At 37.3% G+C, this 12,464-nt stretch overlaps 1 protein-coding gene across 1 annotated transcript in view; it reads left to right on the top strand.

Annotated features, from left to right (window-relative positions):
- SUGT1 (SGT1 assembly cochaperone of MIS12 kinetochore complex) overlaps positions 1-12,464 on the top strand; it is a 40,418-nt gene that overhangs the window by 8,879 nt on the left and 19,075 nt on the right. Inside the window, exons 6-10 of the mRNA XM_027116141.1 lie at positions 552-605; positions 989-1,005; positions 2,334-2,368; positions 4,012-4,108; positions 4,904-5,011. Coding sequence (XP_026971942.1) covers positions 552-605; positions 989-1,005; positions 2,334-2,368; positions 4,012-4,108; positions 4,904-5,011 — 311 coding nt within the window. The remainder of the gene's footprint in view (positions 1-551; positions 606-988; positions 1,006-2,333; positions 2,369-4,011; positions 4,109-4,903; positions 5,012-12,464) is intronic.

Below are 12,464 nucleotides of genomic sequence, written 5' to 3'. Positions count from 1 at the left end.
TTGTAAAAGCCAAGTATCAAAAACTCTGCAGAGTACAAAAAGGTTGTAAGTAATCTCATAGTTACAGTACATAATCCTAATTGTGTACTATCATTTTATGTTCATCTTATGATAGAGTGTTATCACAATTCTCCAAAGCAGTAGCTCCTAACTGGGAATGGTTTTGCCCCATAGGGGACATGGAGCAGGCTTCAGTAGTTGTGGCTCGCGGGCTCTAGAGCACAGGCTCAGTAGTTGTGGTGCATGGGCTTAGTTGCTCCGTGGCATGTGGGATCTTCCTGGACCAGGGATCGAACCCGTGTCCCCTGCATTGGCAGGCAGATAAAATTGATTTTTTAAACATCAGAATTCTTCAGGATGAACAAGTAACTAACAGGTTTAATATTACAATAGCTATAAACTCTGTTAGGACAGATATTTTTGTCTAATTCACTGTTGCATCCACAGTGCCTAGAATAGTGTTTGGAACATAGGTATTCAGTAATTATTTGTTGAATGAATATGTGAGGTTGTGCGGATGAGTGATGTTACAGTCAGTTTGTTCTTTCTAGGTACAGATGCTGATTTCATTGTCTGGATTAAAAGGTGTGAAGAAGCTCAGAATGGTAAGTATGCAGGTTTCCCGTGGTCTTTCCGTTTAAAAAGAAGTAAATGTTTGACGTTTGTTTGTTTTGAACTTTATAACTTATAATTTAAGTAGTGGATGTTCTCTTAGGTTGGGCTTTCCCAAGGTGTTTTGATTTTTTACCTCATTCGATATGTTGAAAGGGAAATTTGGATGGATTTGTTTTGCAGTGGTATTACTGGTAAGAAACTACTGAGGAGTCTCAAGTGACTCCAGGATGCAGTTAAACCCCTTTCCCTTATTAGGTATGCATGGAGAATTGGTTTGCTTAATCACTATGTTTGTGCCATAGAAATCATGTATGTAATTTTGCCTATACACGTACTGTTACCTGAAAATGTTTCCTTTTTATGTTTTTAATAGGATCACAGCCTGAGGTGGTAAGTCCAAAGGTTTTATCCTTTGTGTGTGTGTGTGTGTGTGTGTGTGTGTTTTAAATTTTTTTTTAATTTTTGGCTGTGTTGGGTCTTCGTTTCTGTGCGAGGGCTTTCTCCAGTTGCGGCGAGCGGGGGCCACTTCATCGCGGTGCACAGGCCTCTCACTGTCGCGGCCTCTCCCATTGTGGAGCACAGGCTTCAGACGCGCAGGCTGAGTAGTTGTGGCTCACGGGCCCAGCCGCTCCACGGCATGTGGGATCTTCCTGGACCGGGGCACGAACCCGTGTCCCCTGCATTTGCAGGCGGACTCTCAACCACTGCGCCACCAGGGAAGCCCCTATCCTTTGTGTTTTTACTTAATTATATTATTACTAAGTATATTTGAGGCTGGACTCGGAATGAGCTTTCTGTCGGTTACATATCTCTCTAGGGCAGTTTTACTAATTTTCTTCCTCCAAACGCTGTCCCTTCCCTTCTTACTTAGGGACAACTTGGAGGCCACCATTGACCCAGGACAAGTTCTTTAGATTTACAGTCTGAACTGGCACACGTAGTTTAGAAAAGTTTGGATTGGTTAAGAGTCACTTTGTTTCTCAGTGGTCAGTGATGTTTGTTGCAGAGAGGCCAGCCATAAATGGTGTAAGACAATATCAGGAAGGCACCATGGAAATAGTGCTTCACATGTTTTTCCAGAGCAGTTTGATGCCATTGTTAAGCCTGAAGGTTATACTATAGTCTTAAAAATGTTTTTTTAAATGTTATTGTTATTTTCAGCTTAGAGAGTTACTGAATCTTGAAATTGGACATTTTATATGTAACCTTTTCCAAACATATCTTCAGAAATTTTTCTGTTTTTTATCCTTCTTTTAATTTAGAAGAAAAACGGTTTTTTGAAATTGAAACTCGTAAAATTTTAAAAATGCTGAGTAACAGGGAGATCAGCTCGGTGCTTTGTGACCACCTAGAGTGGTGGGATAGGGAGGGTGGGAGGGAGGGAGACGCAAGAGGGAAGAGATATGAGGACATATGTATAACTGATTCACTTTGTTATAAAGCAGAAGCTAACATCATTGTAAACCAATTATACTCCAATAAAGATGTTAAAAAAAATAAAATTAAAAAACAACTGAGTATTCTAATTCCTGTGAAGATGAGTATTATTTAACAGTTATGGATACCATGCTCTGTAAGAAGTTTTCATGTAGTTATTCCATATCAAAGTATTCCATATCAAACTATAACACTGGGTAAATTAATAATACATACATTTTTAATATGCAGTTACTAAACTAACTTGTAAAAATCTTTCTCTTTGAACTTGTCAAAATCAGTCTGCATCCCAGAGGACTTATCAGTCAAAAATCAAGTAAGTGTTTGTTTTTCATAATGCGTGATAAATATGCCTAAAGGGAAAAAACCCTGTTGTTTAATAGTAAGCAAGTCCTTACCTGTGATTTAAGTATTTCTTAGTTTATAAAAGAAATCATATTAAAGCCTTGAAAAACTAATTGTAAGACTGTTAACTGATTTGAATTAGTGTTTATATTAAGGTTAAAATCAGATCAATTGCCAATTAAAACTTACTTCACCTGATTCCACATTATGTCACCTTTCCACGTATTAAAGAGAGTCTCTTCCATTTAAGTTATTGCTGTTACCTAGGTAAATAAGTTAGTAGACTTGATAGAATTGTAACTCTACCTGCCTTTTATATGTGGAGTAAATTTTTCATAGAATAATTCTGCATGAGTTGAAAGTCACTTGCTGAGGGCAGCAGTTACAATCATGAATAAGTATTTAGCAAGGATTTGAGTTATTTTTAGTTGGTCATTAGCTGTGTGTACAGCTTGTATTCTTAGTGTAACAGAAAGAAACACAAGGCATTAATCTCGAGCTTTGCATCCTAACTGAATTTCAAAGGAAAACTGTGAGTCTTTTAAAGATCCAGTGCTTTTGATGTAAAATGGCTTGAAAATCTTAAAACAATTTACTCGTGTTCTTTCTGGGGAGATACAGGATGACTCTCCAAGTACCTAGTAAACAAGGAACTTTAGTGACAGGAGCAGGGGTAGGGTACATAAACTTAATAATTGGAGCGTTTGGAGTATAAAATAATCCCACATTGATGTAATAAATATACCACGTATCAGGGTACTGTGCTTAGTCCTGGGAATGTGATAGTGGCAGGATAGATGAATAGCTCTGCTCTCATGGAGTTTATAATCCACTCTAATTTGAAAGTGATGATATATTTTTAGAGCTTTCAGTGGGAAAGATACACATAATTAGAATCTCTAGGCACACTAATCTTTCCACATACTTTGAGATTGAAGGAAGGTACTATGTTTAATATTGTGCCTGGCAGAATGAGTTAAATTATTTTAATTTTAGCTCATTTGCTTCTGTTCCCTGTGCTCAGGGCTGTTTGCCCTCAGCTTCAGTAAAGAGATCCTGGAGTGCGGGGTCAGGTTGACCTGGGTCCAGTGTAACACCTGCTACTGATGTGCCAGTTGCCTCACCCTTCTGAGCTTACTTTTTTTTTCATTTGTAAAATAGGGATGGAAGTGTTTACTTCTTAGTATTAGGTTGAAATGAGAGGATAAAACTGTTGGTGTATTAGAATTGTTACCTGTTAGAATAAATTTTATCTTTAAAACTAGCTGTGCATGTGGCCTCATGCTGTGTGGTGTGGCCAAAAAAAACCAATTAGCTTAAGCACAACAGTATTAGAGATATGTTAGAACCTAGAAAATTACGTAAGTATTTATTAAATCCACTGGAGGGGTTTTGGACATCATCAACCTTACTTTTCTCTTCCCTTAGTACAGGTCATATGAAATTAGTTACATAAAATTGTTTCTGTGAATCAACAGCTGCTTTGCTATTTTGTTCCTCAAGGTGGAGCTCTTGTTGTTCATCAGATTATATACAGTTTTTATCTTGACAAAACAAGCAACAACTTTAAGAAAATTTAAGTTCTGTTTTAAGTTTCCTTTTTCTTTTTTATAGGTATGACTGGTATCAAACAGAATCTCAAGTAATCATTACACTTATGATCAAGAATGTTCAGAAGAATGATGTAAATGTGGAATTTTCAGAAAAAGAGGTTATTATAGTTTTTGAATTATCTTTGGTTGAGGTTAAATACGTTTATTTGTAAATATAAATATATATTGCAGAATAATCTATAGCAGTCTATTAGATATATATCATTTTTTCCTGAGATAATGTGGAAAATGCTGATGAAAATCTGAAGCATTGCTTTTCCATTTGAATCATTTTAAGTTTTGAGATGAGTATGTATACTGTAGGTTATAGCTAGGTGTGCATTGTTTTCTCTTTCTTTAGATTTGGAATTCAAAGCAGAATTTGGTTGACAAATATAAAAGACATTAGTAAGATACGTGCTTTGGTTACACATATGTGTGGATACTTCATGAAAAAGATCCACTTAATTTTTGTGACTTATATATCTTAGAATTTACTAACCATATTAAATGAGTATAACTTTCAATAACTTGGTTTCTTAGCATTTAGTAGAAAACCTTGTGATAGATATTTAAGAGAGTTCATGGTAGAACTAGATGTTTTGCACATGAATATTTCTTTGTTACGTACTGTATTATTTTGTTCTTGTAGATTGAGTTTCCTTGAGATTTAAATGTTCAGTATGTGTTATGAAACATACTCTGTTCTGCTACTTAATTATGTATATGAGAATTCATGCGAAGGATACCAGATTTTTAAAAGATTATTTTGAGATTCTTAAGTCTGATATTCCATAGAAAGTTTTGAAAATAATCTGCAGCAGTACTGAAGTTCTGTAATTGTAGTCAGTTTAAGTACTTTACCCTTCTTTAAATAAATTTATAAAATGTGCTACTAATTTTGTGATCATTAGTTGTCCGCATTGGTGAAACTTCCTTCTGGAGAGGATTATAATTTGAAGCTGAGACTTCTTCATCCTATAATACCAGAACAGAGCACATTTAAAGTACTTTCAACAAAGGTAAGATAATTGAAAAGGGTTGTCAGTGGTAATCTGTGATTGTGAGCTTATAGATCCTTCCAGCCACATATCTTTAAATTAAATACAAACAATAATTTTTGAATAGTTTTTCCACCTTTCCAAATTCTAGGAAAATGGATTGTAAAAATCTAACCTCAAAAGTGTTTATATGCTTATTAAGATAGGTAGAATACTTCTCAATAAAGAGGTTTTCATAAAAGATACAGTGATCAGCATTTTTTAAGATTTGATACTGACAGTGTCTCATGTCTTGAACTTGTCATTTTGGTCTGTTGTGATATACAAATACTTCCTCTCACACTTTCTTATGCAGTTAAAAATACAGACTACTATAAAGATGAATCTGCTTTCTTGTTTTTTAGTTAAGCTGACTTTTAGGTTACTTTGTTATGAAGGATTAATGAATAATTTAAATTGCTGTTTGAGTAACCATAATTTTTAGATTCCTTTATATTTTCAAAAAGAAGTAAAAATATGCAATAGAATTAAAATTCATGGTATATATCAGCTACCAGTCAAAAGATGTAGTACGAGTACGTAGAAGTATAATTTAGCAGGAAAAATACTAATACTAAGCTGAAAATCAAAAAATCTGACTGGTTCTTTGCTTGCCCTGTTAATTTAGAGTAGTCACACATAGGACAAGATTTTTAGCATCTATAAAAATGAGAGGGATATGGACTGTGAACTCTGAAATCCTTTCATCTGCAAGATTGTATGAAGGTATATGATGAGTTAATGAGTAAGAATGATAAAATTCCATTACTACATCTTTTTTATGCATATGTCCTGCAACACAGTGTGTTATTTAACTTTTGAGTTTAGTTGTGTGAATTTTCCTATCATAGAATAGAATCAGGGTTGGCCTGTGTCATGAAGAATGGTAACTGGGCCTGCAGGAAGAAGGGGACACCTGAAGAGGGTTGGAGCAGGAAGTAAAGAAGTAAAGAAGCAGTAGTTTTTGCATCTAGTTAAAAAAGATCTGCTCACTTATCTATTTGAAATGTACAAAGTACAAAGCTGTTTACTTAAGAGGCAGAGATAGGAAACAGTTGCTTGGACAATAGAAAGTGAGAAAAAGGGTGACATACTGTGAAGATTTTCATCTTACTGGCCCCATCCACATTGGGTAGAATTTAATAAGATATATTGGGTACAATAAGCACAAAACTATAACTAGATTTGAGAGGGAGATAGGTCAGAAAATTAGGAGTTTGGCATTTTTGTACATCTTTCTATTGAGAGGTTGTTAATGCATGTTTTTTTGAAGTAATTTAAACGTAAATTGATTTGTGTGATAGATGGCAAATAACTTAAAAACCTGTGTTACTGAGCCACCTTGTATAAAGGACTAGTGTGGTTGGTGAATACACAAGTATGTGTGGCTACAGTTGAGGATTTAACTAAGCAGTGTCCTGTCTTATTCTTTATTTTCCTTTGAATCTTGTGAGTGCTTATTGATTCTAACCATTCCCCAGCCCCTCTTACTGTGTTCCCAGTTTACTTTTTTTGCCCCTTGCTCCTTTCTTTAAATGCTACATAACTACTTTCCTTTCCTGTATACTAGTTTGTTTATATGTATACATTTATTTCCCTTATTCTTTTTTTTTTTTTTTTTTGCGGTACGTGAGCCTCTCACTGTTGTGGCCCCTCCTGTTGCGGAGCGCAGGCTCAGCGGCCATGGCTCACGGGCCCAGCCGTTGCGTGGCATGTGGGATCTTCCCGGACCGGGGCACGAACCCGTGTCCCCTGCATTGGCAGGCGGACTCTCAACCACTGCGCCACCAGGGAAGCCCTATTTCCCTTACTCTTAGTAAGTCTTCTGAAGATAAGAAGGTGTCATATTTGTGTCTATGTATGTGCTTCATGTAGGGTTACCAGATACAGTATAGGATGCCCAGTTAACTTTGTTTTTATTTTTCTGAATTTTATTTTATTTATTTATTATTTATACAATAGGTTCTTATTATCTGTTTTATACACATCACTGTGTATGTGTCAATCCCAATCTCCCAGTTCATCCCACCACCACTCCACCCCCGCTTTCCCCCCTTGGTGTCCGCTTTCCCCCCTTGGTGTCCGCTTTCCCCCCTTGGTGTCCATACGTTTGCTCTCTACATCTGTGTCTCAATTTCTGCCTTGCAAACCAGTTCATCTGTACCATTTTTCTAGATTCCACACATATGCGTTAATATACAATATTTGTTTTTCTCTTTCTGACTTCACTCTGTATGACAGTTTCTAGGTCCATCCACATCTCTACAAATGACCCAATTTCGTTCCTTTTTATTGAGATGATCGTGTGGTTTTCATTCTTCAGTTTGTTAGTATGGTGTATTAATTTGCCTATACTGAAGAACCCTTGCATCCGTGGGATAAGTCCCACTTGATCATGGTCTATGATCCTTTGAATGTGTTGTTAGATTCTGTTTGCTAGTATTTTGTTGAGGATTTTTGCATCTATATTTATCACTGGTACTGGTCTGAAATTTTCTTGTTTTGTAGTATCTCTGTCTGGTTTTGGTATCAGGGTGATGGTGGCCTCAAAGAATGAGTTTGGGAGTGTTCCTTCCTCTGCAACTTTTTGGAAGAGTGTGAGGATGGGTGTTAGCTCTTCTCTAAATGTTTGATGGAATTCACCTGTGAAGCCATCTGGTCCTGGACTTCTGTTTATTGGAAGATTTTTAATCACAGTTTCAATTTCATTACTTGTGATTGGTCTGTTCATATTTTCTATTTCTTCCTGGTTCAGTCTTGGAAAGTTATACCTTTCTAAGAATTTGTCCATTTCTTCCAAGTTGTCTACTTTATTGACATAGAGTTGCTTGTAGTAGTCTCTTATGATGCTTTGTATTTCTGTGGTGTCCATTGTAACTTCTTTTTCAATTCTAATTTTTATTGATTTGAGTCCTCTTCCTCTTTTTCTTGATGAGTCTGGCTAAAGGTTTCTCAATTTTGTTTATCTCCTCAAAGAACCAGCTTTTAGTATTATTGATCTTTACTGTTGTTTTCTTTGTTTCTATTTCATTTATTTCTGCTCTGATCTTTATGACTTTTTGCTTCTACTAACTTTGGGTTTTGTTTGTTCTTCTTTCTCTGGTTCCTTTAGGTGTAAGTTTAGATTGTTTATTTGAGATTTTTCTTGTTTCTGGAGGTAGGATTGTACTGCTATAAACGTCCCTCTTAGAACTGCTTTTGCCATATCCCATGTGTTTGTGTTTTTTACCTTTTTTTGCCTGTAATTGATTTCTAATCTCATAGCCTTGTGGTCAGAAAAGATGCTTGATATGATTTCAGTTTTCTTAAATTTACTGAGGCTTGATTTGTGACCCAGGATGTGGTCTATCCTGGAGAATGTTCCATGCACACTTGAGAAGAAAGTGTAATCTTCTGTTCTCGGATACAGTGTCCTATAAACATCAATTAAATCTGTCTGGTCTGTTGTGTCACTTAAAGCTTTTGTTTCCTTATTAATTTTCTGTGTGGATTATCTGTCCATTGGTGTAAGTGAGGTGTTAAGTTCCCCCACTATTATTGTCTTACTGTCAATTTTCTGTTTTATAGCTGTTAGCATTTGTCTTATGTATTGAGTTGCTCCTTTGTTGGGTACATATATATTTGTAATTGTTATATCTTCTTTTTGGATTAATCCCTTAATCATTAGGTAGTGTCCTTTCTTGTCTCTTGTAACATTCTTTATTTTAAAGTCTATTTTATCTGATATGAGTATTGCTGCTCCAGCTTTCTTTTGATTTCCATTTGCATGGAATATCTATTTCCATCCTTTCACTTTCAGTCTGTATGTGTCCCTAGGTCTGAAGTGGATCTCTTTTAGACGGCATGTATGTGGGTCTTGTGTTTGTATCCTTTCAGCAAGCCTGTGTCTTTTGGTTGGAGAATTTAATCCATTCACGTTGAAGGTAATTATTGATATGTATGTTCCTGTTACCATGTTTTTAATTGTTTTCAGTTTGTTTTTGAGAAGTTCCTTTAGCATTTGTTGTAGAGCTGGTTTGGTAGTGCTGGATTCTCTTAGCTTCTTGTCTGTAAAGCGTTTGATTTCTCTGTCAAATCTGAATGAGATCTTTTCTGGGTAGAGTAATCTTGGTTGTAGGTTCTTCCCTTTCATCACTTTAAATATTATTGTTCCACTTCCTTCTGGCTTGTAGATTTTCTGCTGAGAAATCAGGTGTTAACGTTATGGGAGCTCCCTTGTATTGGTCGTTTTTCCCTTGTTGCTTTTAATAATTTTTCTTTGTCTTTAATTTTTGTCATTTTGACTACTATATGTCTCAGCCTGTTTCTCCTTGGGTTTATCCTGCCTGGGACTCTCTGAGCTTCCTGGACTTGGGTGGCTATTTCCTTTCCTATGTTAGGGAAGTTTTCAACTATAATCTCTTCAAATATTTTCTTGGGTCCTTTCTCTCTCTCTTCTCCTTCTGAGACCCCTATAATGTCAATGTTGGTGCATTTAATGTTGTCCCAGAGGTCTCTTAGGCTGTCTTCATTTCTTTTCATTCTTTTTTCTTTATTCTGTTCAGTGGCAGTGAATTCCACCATTCTGTCTTCCAGGTCACTTATCCGTTCTTCTGCCTCAGTTATTCTGCTATTGGTTCCTTCTAGTGTATTTTTCATTTCAGTTGTTGTATTGTTCGTCTCTGTTTGTGTGTTCTTTAATTCTTCTAGGTGTTTGTTCTTTAACTCTTTGGGGTCTTCGTTAAACATTTCTTGCATCTTCTCAATTTTTGGCTCCATTCTTTTTCCGAGGTCCTGGATCATCTTCACTATCATTATTCTGAATTCTTTTTCTGGAAGGTTGCCTATCTCCACTTCATTTGTTTTTCTGGGGTTTTATTTTGTTCCTTCATTTGGTACATAGTCCTCTGCCTTTTTATTTTGTCTGTCTTTCTGTGATTATGGTTTTCATTCCACAGGCTGCAGGATTGTAGTTCTTTTTGCTTCTGCTGTCTGCCCTGTGGTGGATGAGGCTATCTAAGAGGCTTGTGCAAGCTTCCTGATGGGAGGGACTGGTGGTGGGTAGAGCTGGGTGTTACTTTGGTGGGCAGAGCTCAGTAAAACTTTAATCCACTTGTCTGCTGATGGGTGGAGCTGGGTTCCTCCCTGTTGGTTGTTTGACCTGAGGTGACCCAGCACTGGAGCGTACCTGGCTCTTTGGTGGGGCTAATGGCAGACTCCAGGAGGGTTCACCAAGGAGTACTTCCCAGAACTTCTGCTGCGAGTGTCCTTGTCCCTGTGGTAGCCACGTCTGCCCCCTGCTTCTGCCGGAGTCCCTGCAATACTAGCAGGTATGTCTGGTTCAGTCTCCTATGGGGTCACTGCTCCTTCCACCTGGGTCTTGGTGGACACACTACTTTGTGTGTGCCCTCCAAGAGTGGAGTCTGTGTTTCCCCCCGTCCTGTCAAAGTCCTGCAATCAATTCCCACTAACCTTCAAAGTCTGATTCTCTAGGAATTCCTCCTCCTGTTGCTGGACCTCCAGGTTGGAAAGCCTGACATGCGGCTCAGAACCTTCACTCCAGTGGGTGGACTTCTGTGGTATAAGTGTTCTCCAGTTTATGAGTCACCCACCCAGTGGTTATGGGATTTGATTTTATTATGATTGTGCCCCTGCTACCATCTCATTGTGGCTTCTCCTTTGTCCTTGGATGTGGGCTATCTTTTTTGGTTAGTTCCAGTGTCTTCCTGTCGATGATTGTTCAGCAGTTAGTTGTGATTATGGTGTTCTTGCAAGACACAGTTCTTGCCTTTTTTTTTTCTTTTCCTTTGTGCTTCCTCTAGTTTCACTTGTTCACAGGGTGCTTCATGCACAGGCCTCACACCTGGCACTTCACATCAGTGACTGTTGAGAAATGGCTGATCTGACATCTCAGCTTGGCGGGCTGGCAAACAGTGAATAATTTTTAAATATAAGTATGTTTCATTTGCTAAATTTGGCATCCTTAGCCGTATGCACTGTGTGTAGTGAGTGAGTGGTCAGTAATTGTTCAGAGAATGAATTTATATTGGATTCTGATGTTGGCCTTATGAAGTTGGCAGGGTGTAGTAAGTATTTTCCTTCTTAGTTTTACAGGTGAAAAGAAATTGAGGTTCATGCACTTAAAATGCCTTCCCCAAGTTCACAAGTTACTAAATTGTTCAGTGTGGCCCAGGAAAAATACTTATCCTTCTGTAAAGCAGTTGCTTCTTTTCATAGGTTTTTCTGTCTGGACTAAAGAATTTATATTTGTAGGATATATTCGGGAGGATGATTATTTTTATTGTCCTAACCCGAAGTAATATATATTACTTTGTTAAACTTCCAGTTTTTAAGCTGTGTTTTATGGGAAACAAATGGAAAGAATTGTACTTAATTATATCTTAATGTAAATGATGAAATTTTGGAATCTTTTTCATACAGCAGAGGGAGACAATGTTAAAATACTGAAAATCTTTCTCTGGGTTACTGAGTCTTGTTTAGTGATGACACTAAAAGGGAAAAATAGTAATTTGCTTTTCATACGTTTGCAGGCGTCTTGAATCATTTATGTGGTTGGATAAAAGGGTGCATTTTGCTTGGGAAAATATTCCTGAAATTAGAGATTCTGTAAAATCTGTGGTTTAAAAGGGCTATTTCTTTGCCTTTTGAGAATCCTGTTTTCTTTCTCACCTTCAAATATTCATGTTGCGGGCTTCCCTGGTGGTGCAGTGGTTGAGAGTCCGCCTGCCGATGCAGGGGACGCGGGTTCGTGCCCCGGTCCGGGAGGATCCCACATGCCGCTGAGTGGCTGGGCCCGTGAGCCATGGCTGCTGGGCCTGCGCGTCCGGAGCCTTGCTCCGCAACGGGAGAGGCCACAACAGTGAGAGACCTGCGTACAGCAAAAAAAAAGAAAAAAAAAATGCATGTTGTATATTTATGTATAACCATTGGTTAAGTGTTATTAATTCAAACTAAATCTAATTTGCAATGAAAAGAGGAAGAGGTAGTATCCTTAAAATACTGAAATAGCATTTCTTAACTAAATTTTTTCTTTTTTCGGGGGGGGTGGTGGTGCCGCACTGCTCAGCTTGCAGGATCTTAATTCCCTGACAGGGATTGAACCTGGGCCCTGGCAGTGAAAGTGCTGAGTCCTAACCACTGGACTGCTGGGGAATTCGCTCAATTAAATGTTTTACAGTGTAATATGTAATATGTTTTTCTTAGAATTCATATTTTTTAGTACCTTTGGTAGTTATTTCTACATTCTACTGAATACCAGCTTACATATCTGCCTATTAATCCATTTTTTTATTAAGAAGCTGTAATGGTTCTTTTATTTCATTTTGTTAATATCGTGACAATATTCTCTTATCACAATCACAGGATTATAACTTCAGTAACAGCTATGCTGTGAAATATTCATTTTAAAGATTAATGTTCACTCCCTGTAAGAAAA

This window comes from Aethalodelphis obliquidens, unplaced genomic scaffold, assembly GCF_003676395.1.
Source record: "Aethalodelphis obliquidens isolate GAN/ISIS:26980383/991018 unplaced genomic scaffold, ASM367639v1 scaffold16, whole genome shotgun sequence".
NCBI lineage: Eukaryota > Metazoa > Chordata > Mammalia > Artiodactyla > Delphinidae > Aethalodelphis > Aethalodelphis obliquidens.
This window is presented reverse-complemented; position numbering and strand designations above follow the sequence as displayed.